This window comes from Nanorana parkeri, unplaced genomic scaffold (genome assembly GCF_000935625.1).
Source record: "Nanorana parkeri isolate BGI_ZX_2015 unplaced genomic scaffold, ASM93562v1 scaffold423, whole genome shotgun sequence".
NCBI classification, from domain to species: Eukaryota; Metazoa; Chordata; class Amphibia; order Anura; family Dicroglossidae; genus Nanorana; species Nanorana parkeri.
The window spans coordinates 695,531-708,066 of record NW_017306691.1 but is presented as its reverse complement, the minus strand read 5'-3'; the positions used below and the strand labels follow the sequence as shown (position 1 = coordinate 708,066).

Sequence of the window (12,536 nt, the reverse complement as noted above, 5' to 3'; positions counted from 1 at the left end):
CCAGAACGTTTATTTAAAAGTGAATGGTTGGCTGTTTGCTGGACTGCAGAGGCTGAACATGGGAGTAGAGAGACAGAAGCTTCTCTGGACAAGGAGCTGTCCAAGACCAGGCCTAGGTATTCTAAGTGATGGGAAGGTTCCAGTGCAGATTTCTGCATGTTCAGGAGGCATTCAAAGCTCTACAGGATCTGTATTTTCTGCTGAATGTTGGACAATAGGACTGATGTTGACTCTCTAGGGAGCAGGTCATCTTAGTACTCCACTATGGGGTTCCCCTGGGAGGGCAGCATGCCCAAGACAGGGGCCAGCACTTGGCTGAACATGCTGGGAGCTGTGAACAGACCAATGGGAAAAACATCAAACTAAAAATGCTGGGTGCCCTCAGCAAAAAGCGGGGTAGCAATGGTGAGCAGGATGGGGATATGTAAATACGCATCTTTGATGTTCACTGAGAATAAGAAATCTCCCAGGTGAAGGAAGGAAAAAACAGAGCTGGTGAATTCCATTCGGAACTTTTGGACTTGCAGAACAGGTTGAAGATCTTCAGGTCTAAGACCTTTTCCCCCTTGGCCTTAGGGACAGGAAACATTTCTGTCACCCAGAGAGGAACTTTGACGTCCTAAGAGAGGAGCGGACTTATGGCAGCAAAGAGATCGGCCAGTCTTTGAAGAGATTTGGGCATATCGGACAAGAGAAAATGGGAAGGAGGCAGGGAAAAAACTCTTGGTATTGACACTCTAAACCCAGGCATTGAAAATGTCCCAGTCTTAACCATAATAGTGACCTTGGGGTGATGCTGTGCAGGTGAAGCAATGGCTAGGTATAGGTATGGGTTGCAGTAGTCAAAGCCTCCTAACAGGAAACTTCAGAGTCTGAGAAGGTACATACCTCTACTTCACACCTTCCTCCTATTGGCCAACTATAAGGTGGTAACCATAGCTGCATCCAAAACAGATTCGGAAGAGGAAAGAGAACGGGGACTACGTTTGCATCCACTGCAGCAGATGCTTCAAACACAGCATATACCCCCATGTCCATTATCTTTAGTATTGCTGATCATCCCTTATCTATTTGTGTTTGAATTCTGCCATGGTGAAGGGCTCCAAATGGATACACAATATACTGACACCAAAGGGTTAAAGGGGGTCCCCGTCTCTGGTCCTTGTTGTACCTGAAAATTATTATGATAGTACTGTTGCAGATAGAGTTGAATGCCTACAAGATAAGTGTGCTTCCTCCAAGTGCCAAGATGGCCTCTGTTAGTCCCAAATCACCTGTTTCTGTAAAGAATGTACCCCAAAATGGCTGCTGTACCAGCCTCCTCCAACAGTTTTTGTTGTTGTGTTTAGGTATGCTTTAGGGCCTTCTATTTCAGTTCCCAATTATTGATAAAATGCCAAATTGGCAGCAATACTGTTATTTAACATTACATTTTTAATAGAAAATGGCATTAAAGTCCCACCTGAAAAACTATGCTGGCAACCCAGTCCTATATTTTCATAAATGTGCTGGAAATTGAAAAACAGACACACAAAACAGAACCCTCTATCATTTCCTTTGGTTATATTCCTTTAAATCATATTTTTCGCATATAATATGGCTTTGATATTGTCCTCCCCAGCCAGTATGCCTTATCAGCAGAAACATTAGGACAAGTAAAACCACAAAGCATTTACTGCCATCGGTTATCAAAATTTAAATCATAAGAGCCAAACTATTATCATATTATATCTGTACTTACTGTAAACAAGGAGTTCAATCCCCATACAACATCCTGAAAATAAAATAAAAGAGAAATATTAAGCACCAGAAAGATGTCAGCAATAGATTGTTAAGTCATTTATTTGCTAGTAACATGATTTGCTTATCAGAAAGAGAGCCCCAGGATAGAGAAATGGGTCAAAGGTAGAGGAGAACATCATGTGCTAAAACTCTTGGGCTTTGGGAAAAGCTACAATGAAATACTACAAATTAAAACCTTTAAAAAAGACTTAGGGAAACAAATGATTATTATCAGCTGTTACAGATAAAACACAGGCTAATGGTCACTATGACAAGGGCACCTAACCTTGAGGGGACAGCAATAAAATACAGGGCTTTTTGCTGAAGTGACAAAACCAGATGGCTGAATTAGACACAAGTTTGTCATCTGTCAGTGTTGATAGTGACCCCATTAGAGAAGTTTTGAAACCCATGGTACAAAAAGAAACACAGCACAGTGGCGTAGTGGTTAGCGCTTCTGCCTTGCAGCACCAGGGTCCCTGGTTCTAATCCCAGCCATATCTACAAGGAGTTTGCATGTTCTCCTTTTGCTTGTGTGGTGTTCCTCCGGTTTTCCACACTCAGAAGACATGCAGGTAGGTTATTTGGCTCTTGTCTATATTAGCCCTCTATGTATGCATGTGAGATAGGGACCTTAGATTGTAAGCACCTTCAGGCAGAGACTGCTGTGAATGTACACTATGTAAAGCGCTGCATAAATTCTTGGCGCTATATAAATAAATCAAACTGGCACACATGGTGTTTGTTAAGGGAGCTCTCTTCCCATGAACACACAACCCTCACATGTAATAATCGAGCGATAATAACAGGTCCAACATTCTATGTTCTGGCAAGAGCACGGCCACTAACGGTTCAGAAACTTGATGGATCATTATACACTCTAATGCTAAGAATAGGAAATACTGTATTCTACGCCTGTATCTTTTATGATTTGCTTCTATTTGTCTTTGGTAGAAATATTAATTGATAATTGTTTTTTTTCTGTAAGACTTCCAGTTGCTCTTTTTAAAACCATTTGCATGAACTTGGAAGCAACATGAGTTTGTTTATTTATTGGCATTTACCAAATTGTAAGCACATAAGCTCTGCAGTACAAATGACTGGCTGCTTGTGTTACTCATTTCTCTCCTAGTCTGAGCCCTACTGTGCAGGGAACTGCCACATGTACTAGAAACTAAAGAGTATTAACTAAAATAAAATATATAAAACAATACATAAACGGTTTTATTATATTTAACGGTTAATTATATTTCCTTTATGTTCTTTAAGGCAGCTCTGCTGTACTCCATCCTTGACCGCATAACTCACAAAGCACATCCAAACAGGGCATCCAAGAAAAACAATTGAGACAATGAGACAGGAAAAAAAAAAAGGATTGTGATATTTCTATTAAATAAAGGAAACACAAGCAACAAATTGAAAGTAACACTGCATCTAAACTAACCATATCTAGCAAAATGTTCACAGCCTTGGAAAAAAGGTACAGGAACCTTAGCTGAACAGCTAAGAATGTTCACCTCACCAAGGACAGGACCAAGAAAGATCTTGGCTGTAGATCAGTCACAGCAGAAGGACCTAACTTTATCAGGTTTCATGAAGGCCAGGGAATCCCTGTGGCAGGATTCCAGTGTCTGCTGAAAAAGCAGGGCGACAAACGGTCCTCCAGAGATGGTTTCTTACTACCATGCAGGAGATGAGGAGCAACCAGAAGAGCAAACTTCTCTCTAAAGAACAAAGATGAAGATTGAAGAGGGCCTGAAGGCAACAGTGTCTTTAAGAAAAACTGCTATGGAGAAAAGCAATCTCATCAAAATGCGGCATAGGGACCAGGCCACTCACAGTGTCAGAGAGAGAGAATTCTCCAACCCTTCCATATGTGAAGGTCTCAACTCTAACATGGTCCAGGTCTTGGATAAATCTCACCGCAGGATCCTTAAAAAAAAAAAAAAAAGGGGATCATGTGCAATGGGTAACTTGACATCAAACCCAGGGACAAGGACAAATGGAGTCCTTGCAGGAAAGGGGAATGAAGCAACTCTGTTAACCTTAAGAAACTGAGGGCTCACACCAAGGAGTTCTTGGTCCATAGCGGCCATCTGTACACCTTGCATCAAATCTAGACTCCCAGGTACCAAGTGGGAGGCTGAAGAAGCCCAAGAGCCAACAAGAGAAGGAGACGTGATGTTAGGGAAATACCTTAACACCCTACAAGTCCCTAAACGTGAATAAAGAGGAATTTCCCTGTCAAGAAAGGAACCACTGACCCACAAGGTGTAGACTTCTTCAGCGAGCAGTTAAGCTGAACAGCCTCACCACTGGCAACCAACAATGGGGGAATAACTCCCAAAGGCAAATCCCCACTAGAACAGTAACAAGGGATCTTGGCAAACCCAGGAAACCTGGGTTAACACAACCATGTGCACTGGAATCATGGGGAGGGGCAACTGTGAGAGATGCCTTATCCAAGAGGTAAGCCTGTGGGCTAAAAGAGGTATTTTTGTATATCCACAATACCCAGTGACACATTCAGATGTACACACAGCCCCTACTTATAAAAGGAGGGGGCGCATCTTTATGCAGAAGGGTTAACAGGGTCTTTCGAGGGACAAACAAATCAGTTGTTCCTTGGACATCTCATCAGCATCCCACATGCGTAGCCAGAGTGTCCTACTCATTTGAATTTTTTTTATCCTTTAATGTCACTTTAATGCAAACTAAAATCTAAGGAGATAATTGAACTTCCTTTTAGTAAAGTCCTGAAAGGTGAGGACACCTTTGACACCACGTGGTATCTCTGCTAATGTGGATCACTAATCCATCCACAGTGGATACAGACCACCTATTTCCAAATCACTTCTCAAAGGGGAAATATTTTGGAACCCTCTCAGGTTAACCCTCCAGATGCAAGGTAATGCAAACTGTATCTTTAAGCTTTGAAACAACCCCCTGTTTATCAGAGTCAACTGCAGGAGACTGTGGTGACACATAAACAGCCTCTCTATACAGAACAGTTTGGTTTTAGAATCAGAGACTCTCCTAAAGTTGGAGCCGGAGCTAACGTAGCGCCCCTGTTGGCAGAATGTATCAGTAACTGGTCCCAAACAGCTAAAAAATCCTGAGTGGGCTAGGAGGTCCCTGAGGACATGGGGATGCCTCGGCCCTGCTTAACATAAGTGAGGCAGACTACGCTAATGACAGCCCTAAAACAACCGGGGTAACAGGTTCAAGATTACAGGCATTGGTTCCATCTGGGGATAGGAGTAGACATCCTCTGAATCACTATGTGATGAGGACACCTGTGGCAGGAGGTCTGTCTTCTGTGTGTTTTGGAGAAGACATTGTGCCAAGTGACAATAAGCAACTAGGCCCAATGTCAGACAAGGCCTCAAGTACTTGTGAACCAAGGGTGTTCATGCTGATGCGAGTTTTAGGTGGCTGGTGGTGAAAAGGTAATTGTAGGCAGGCAGTGGATGAGATAAACAGGGGCTGGCTTACCATGTTTTTTGTTTGCTGGTGTCTCACTCAACTAAAAGTCGCAGTATAATCCAAATGTTTCGAAATATCTGTGTCCCTCAAAGGACAATGGAAAAAAAAATTATAAATGAAAAAGTAAACTAATTTGCACAGTGGGAAAAAGTATTCTTGATCAGGAGCTTACTTGACTTACTGTGCATAAGAGCTGTTTTACTTGTATTTACCCCTATGTTGATAGGCTTTGAAATGCTTCTGAGATTACTCAGAATTCACCTGTGAAATTGACCTGCAGTTGACCCTCCCTCCTGGCCTGCTTCAGGCAGGTTTGTATGGACATGCTAAACACATCTGAAGTGAACAAAAGCCCATCGACAAAGGCCTCAAGTCAAATGCAGGTACTTTCACAGCTTGCCATTAAAAAAACACATTTAATGATGCATTAATGAATACACAGCTGCAATCATGTGCGAATGTAATAGTTTCCTGAAGTTCAATTTTAAGAATGCTATAGCCCACTTCAATCCTTAATAAGGAAAAACATTCCATATTATACCCTACCTTACTACAAAGCATATTCTTTCATTGTAGAACTTAAGGTCAAAGGAAGCTATTATATATATCAAATTTTCCCCACAAAGCATATGGTATATACAGAAAAACAAAGCTGGCCAACAGCAAAATGGCTCATGCATTCAACTGTTTAATATTCCGTTTCAGATTCGAGTGGTACGCAATTAGAATCATGTTATGTGGTAACTCCAGTCTTCTTTTTTGAACATGCCCGATGCAAACTAATCCACATCATGACACTTGTCTGTGAAGGTTATATAGATGATGGTATACGTAATATTAGTCAGTAATGTTCAGCTGAACTTGTTCTGTAATTTGTTTCTTTAGTTCTAACAAGTGTCAGGATAACCCAGCATCTATCATACCACTTCAATAGTTACATATTTTTGCAGATTTACCACTAGACATTTATAGCAATCTCTTTATCCTCCAACAACACTAGCACACAAAGAAATATGTTAAGGTACATAAATTAGGTGATACATTTTATATATATATACATACATACATACATATAAACACACACACACACTATATTGCCAAAAATATTGGGACGCCTGCCTTTACACCCACATGAACTCTTATGGCATCCCAGTCTTAGTTTGTAGGGTTTAATATTGAGTTGGCCCACCCTTTGCTGCTATAACAGCTTCAACTCTTCTGGGAAGGCTGTCCACAAGGTTTAGGAAGGTGTCTATGTGAATGTTTGACCATTCTTCCAGAAGTGCGATTGTGAGGTCAGGTACTGATGTTGGACGAGAAAGCCTGGCTCGCAGTCTCCGCTCTAATTCATCCCAAAGGTATTCTATCGGGTTCAGGTCAGGACTTTGTACAGGCCAGTCAAGTTCCTCCACCCCAAATTCGCTCATCCATGTCTTTATGTACCTTGCTTTGTGCACTGGTGCGCAGTCATGGTGGAACCGGAAGGGGCCATCCCCAAAGTTGGGAGCATGAAATTGTCTAGAATGTCTTGGTATGCTGATGCCTTAAGAGTTCCCTTCAGTGGAACTAAGGGGCCAAGCCCAACCCCGGACAAAAAAAACCCACACCATAATCCCCTCTCCACCAAACTCTACACTTGGCACAATGCTGTCAGGCAAGTACCGTTCTCCTGGCAACCGCCAAACCCAGACACGCTCATCCGATTGCCAGACAGAGAAGTGAGATTCGTCACTCTAGAGAACAAGTCTTCACTTCTCTAGAGGCTGCTAGGCCATGGAAACCCATTTCATGAAGCTCTCTATGCACTGTTATTGTGCCAATCTGAAGGCCACATGAAGTTTGGAGGTCTGTAGCTATTGACTCTGCAGACAGTTGGAGACTTCTGCGCACTGTGTGCTTCAGCATGCTCTGACCCCGCTCTGTCATTTTACGTTGCCTACCACTTCGTGGCTGAGTTGCTGTTGTTCCCAGTTGCTTCCACTTTGTTATAATACCACTAACAGGTGACCGTGGAATATTTAGTAGCAAGGAAATTTCACAGATGGACTTATTGCACAGGTGGCAACCTATCACGGTACCACACTTGAATTCACTGAGCGACCCATTCTTTCACAAATGATTGTAGAAGCGTCTGCATGCCTTGGTGATTGATTTTATACACCTGTGGCCCTGGAGGTGATTGGAACACCTGAATCCAATGATTTGGAGGGGTGTCCCAATACTTTTATAGTGTGTGTGTGTGTATACACATACACCCACCCACATATATATATATATATGTATATATAAATTAAGATATGGGTCAGAAAACAACACAGTAGTTCATGTTTGAGTATAATGCAGGAACAGCAAAACACTGCCTTATGAGTCATCTACATAGCAAATGTGCTAAAAGAGGTGGGGTGTATTTGTATATCTACCTAGAATACATACATACTCCCAAAGCACACAGTCATAATGAGTTTTTCCTGTTAGTGATCTGAACATGTTCATAATAGCCATAGAGAGCCTGACACTTTTGTACATTATTTGCAAATAATTTTGCTAAATATATACAGTCGTCTGCGTGAGATAAGGGAGTATGCATTGTTCAGCTACATGACATATATAAGAGCAATGTAAATGACCAGCTCTACACATAGTAACGTTTGAAATAATCCTGCAGTTAAGCAACTGCCTAATGACAGCCATAAAATGTGTAGCCATAACCTAAAACCCACAAAATCTATCCATAAACACCCACGAGAATGAAAAGTAGACTCAAACTACAAAGTGCACACATTCACCATCTACTATGAGCAGGCTTTTAAAAGTTTAAAAAAAAAAAATTTATTTTAGGATTAGGTCAGATACTTTTATGATTGAATTCAAAGGGAAGTAGTCGTCCAGTAGATCCAACAGATATATTCAATACATGTTGAGATAAAGTCCACTGCAAATAAAGCCCCTAAAACAAACAAAATTGGCAGCAAGCAAAGCATTTAGTAAACCACTAATACAATCCAGGACAAAAAAACCCCCAAACTGTGCAGTCTGGAGAGTTGGCCAAGATGAGCTTAAGCTAAATTCTGTATGATCCCCTGAAGAACAGGATCAATAGGGTGCAAGAAAGTGTTCTTCCTAATAACCGTGCTGCTTCCCACATTGCCAATAACATTCAAACTTACAAAGCAAATTTAAAATCTCAGTAGTGTTTTTGGGGTAATGCATTTCAATAGCTAACAGGTTCTCTGGTACACACACACCCCAAAGTACAAAAGGGAGGATGAACAAAACTACATAATGGGGGGAATTTATCATAACTGGACAGAAACAAAGAATATGAAGCAGTTGCCCACAGCAACCAATCAGCTCATATCTTCAGTTTGTTCAGTTAAGCTTTGAAAATGATAGAGAAGCTAACTTTATTGGTTGCTCAGATTTTATCTGCTCCAGTTTTGATAAATCCCCCTCGATGTGAGGCTGCGATCATTTAAAACAGTGGTGATAGAAATAAGATGGGCCTGGGTGCAAGGGCATTATATAAACCTAAGATTAAAAATAAAGTGCGTGTGAATCACTGGCTGATCCTTGGAGTTACTCTTTAGGCTCCTTTCACACGGTGTTCAGATCAGCTACATCTGTCAGTTTTCAGGAGGACCTGATTGGAAGTTCAATGTTAGTCTATAGGGTCTTCGCCTTACATCCGATGACCGAAGACTCTGTGCAGGTCCGGAAAAAAATAATAAAAAAATAACAGAGTTTGGTTTTGGCGGACCTGATTGTTTACATCAGATTACCCCGATCTGTCACGGACATATGTCCACTTACAACCAACTTCCCATTCTCCTAACATGGGTCCAATCAGTTCATTTATTTCCGCCAACACAAAAAATAGACACAGATGTCACAGGAGTCATCTGTTTCTGCAGGGGTTCTGTGCACGAATCTCCTGTTGATCAGAACAGACGACGCTCATGTAAACGAGACCTAATGAAAACAAAGCACTTTTTGCAGTGTGCAGGCTAACGCCACCACCACTGCTTACAGGAATCATTAATTCATGGATGGGAATAATAATAATAATAAAAAAGACATACACACGATATTGTGATCCTATTTAGATTTTTTGGAATGCCGATCACCTAAAGTGCAAAGATGAAACTGTGGGAAAGTCTTGCAGGAGGTCTAGAACAAATGTCTGCAACTCTATATAGCTGCACCTTCTGCAATGAAAATCTTTATGTAGCAATGTACCGCCAGATTTACTTCTTGTAATCTGAGCAAAATGTGTTCCCTCTGTGCCACTTACTTTAATCTCAATATACTTGCCTGGCTTTCTGCTTAAAACAGCTCTATTCATTTGAGCACACAAAGCTCGGCAGCAGCCACTTCTCTGCCCCATGTAAAAATTTAGCAAGACAATTGTTTTTAGTAGGTCCATAGTCAAGTGTTCGGGCAGCAACAATAGTCAAGGCAAGCTTGAGACAGACTTAACTGAATGGATGAGAAACGCCTGGAGGGAAGTCTATGGAAAGGATCCAGGATGTCAGTGCAGATAAAGCTTACAGACCATGCTTCTATTACTCGCAATATACAGCTTTTTAGCTACAACATGGTAGGAAGCCATTTAACATTGCCATTTCATACAGCATAAATATCATTCATACAACATAATTTAAGCCTAAATATTGTCTTTTTTTCTTTTAATTCCAATAAAAAACATTTAAGGAAAAGGGATTTGGAAATATTGTTTCTATGTATAAAGGGCTGTAACCATAATCCCTTTACCAGTGTTAGAACTACTCCCTTAGGCCTGGTTCACATCTGGACGTTTTACAGCGCGTTCCTACGCGCTATAAAATGCTCAACATGTGAAAACCAATGATTGCCTATGGGCATGGTTCCCACCTGGGCGTTTTAGAGCGCGTAGGAACGCGCTGCACAACGCCCTATGCCCAAAGAAGTAAAGGAGCTTCTTTGGGGCGTATTTGTCGCGCGTATCCATTAGGATACAGCCGGATAGCCCTCGGAAACGCGTGTTTGTCGCACGTTTTTTACCGCGGTAAAAACGCGCGGCACGAATCACGCGACAAATGCGCATATTCGGTAGGTTTAGGTATGAACCCAGCCTTAGTGGCCCAGAAGCTGCAATACGGCCCAAGGTAAATGGAGGCCCTGTGAAAGTATACACTTCAATTTTCTAGTGGTACTTTCTCTTTAAAAATCCAAACAAGGAGTCAGAAAGAAGTTGCTGATACAAACTAGACACAAATTATACCTATAGAAGTGTTTTTTCTGTACCCTGTCAGTGTTGACCTCTCTCAGGAATATACCATATTGCAGGATGAAAGTGTAACCTAAAGCCAAAAATATTTTGTTTAGGACAGAAAGTGGTTAGATAAACTAGAATTGTCTGTCCTGTAAATGTAATCTCTTTAACCTGTAAAGAACTATGAAACCATGCCACATTAAGCAGTTGAGTGTATTTCATCAACCTGACAAGTAAGCTCTCTTGGTGTTTAGTGCCCAAGCCACAATGAGCTGAGGCACAAACCATATATCCCCTCATGCCTGCCAATAAAGCAATAACAATCTCCAAGGAGAATGTTTAATAGAGGACATGGCACTGTACATGGTATGCACACTGATTTAACTACTCCAGTAGGTACAGGCGGAGAAGCCACTTTCCAGTACATCAGAGATACTTGCAAGTAACAAGATAAATAACTTTCAGACAAACCTGTCTAAGGAGCAGGGTGGTGCTTACAAGCTGTACAAGTCTTCTGTAGTTATATGTTTGATAGTTTAACTGCAAAGATCAATAAAATGCATTATGCATAGGGCATCATATTAAACTGAGCTTGTAAGTGCAGATCTATGGGAGCTACCCTGAAATGTTAAGTTGCCGATTCCATTCCATTCTTTATTTGGATTTAACTATCCAGTGGGCGTATGACCTGGAAGTAGCATGGAATTTACAAATTTTAGACTTACCTGCTTCATGCTTGTTCTAAGCATGCATCTTTAAAATCCACATCAGGAATGGCAGTTCAGATATCACTATCCTAGCTAGACCCATGTATACTTAATGAAGATATAAAATCATAGAAAATACCACAAAAAATAAAATGTATTTTAATATGAAAGCCTTTTATAATCAATAGTGCAATACCACTCATACTGGAAGAAGTAGGGGCAAAACTGAGCCAATCAGGCTCTGTGCATCTATGTGTCCATGAACATGCTGATGGGGAGATATAAAGAGGTTAAGAATTACAAATCCTTTGACAGGTAAACAGATCAAATATTCATAGTTTACATTGCTGCTAGCCAAGAGAGCAGCTTTAAAACAATTTTCTGTTTCTAGGTAGTTAGACTTTCTATTTTAAGCCTAGTTGTCAGATAACATTAAAAATAAACATTTTTCCTGGCAAAACCTCTGTTTTTAATTACACTCTTTATTGTAACAGAGAAGTGTTGTTCCAAGAAATCTTAATTAGAAAGGTATGCACGAAGTTGAAAAGCACCAAAAGCACCACTCAATTCAAAAACAATGGGTTATCATTGAATCTGAGATCACCCCTGGTCATCCTAAGGTCTTTCCTTTGCTTGGAATCTACACCCGGGACTGACGTGAAATGCAGTTCTATTTTAATTGGCCTTTCTACAGTTCCAGGCCCCCTTACACCTCTTTTAGATAATCTTAAATCTTCAGACAGAACGCTTAAACAGGTGTCATTGAAAACAACGGGATTCCTTGTGTTCAGCATTTTGAAGCTCTAAACTTTGAACTACGAAACGCCTATGTGTACACGGGAACTTCAGATAGTCCCCAGATACTGGGAAGTCTCAAGAAATTCCCATCACAGGGCCCATTCATACAAACTGCGGTGCGTTCCACAGCGGCAGGTCCTGGAACGCACAGCAATCGTTCACAAAACTTCCCACTTCGGGAAGGGGCATGGCGGTACATTGAAGTAAATGGTCCCAGAATGAAGGAGGAAGTTTTGTGAGTGATTGCTGTGCGTTCCAGCAGCTGCTGCTCTGAAATGCACCGTAATTGGTCTGAATGGGCCCTTAGTGGAGTGGGTGAAAGCTCTTAATGACATGCGCATGGAACAATGGATAAACAAGATAAAGAGAGAATTACTATTTTCCATAACACTTGGGTAGCATGGGCAGTATTTGAAAACTTTCCAAAATACTGAGGCCATTTCTCGGTTTGATTTTTGTTTCCGTAGCACCCAAGTACATCAGGGGCACCCAAACCCCTACCCTTGCCCCCT

At 41.2% G+C, this 12,536-nt stretch overlaps 1 protein-coding gene across 2 annotated transcripts in view; it reads right to left on the bottom strand.

Annotated features, from left to right (window-relative positions):
• Positions 1–12,536, bottom strand: part of UBE2F (ubiquitin conjugating enzyme E2 F (putative)) — a 192,011-nt gene that overhangs the window by 33,261 nt on the left and 146,214 nt on the right. For both annotated transcript variants that reach the window (XM_018559937.1, XM_018559935.1), the window contains exon 8: positions 1,742–1,774. In XM_018559937.1, the coding sequence (XP_018415439.1) occupies positions 1,742–1,774 (33 nt within the window). The remainder of the gene's footprint in view (positions 1–1,741; positions 1,775–12,536) is intronic.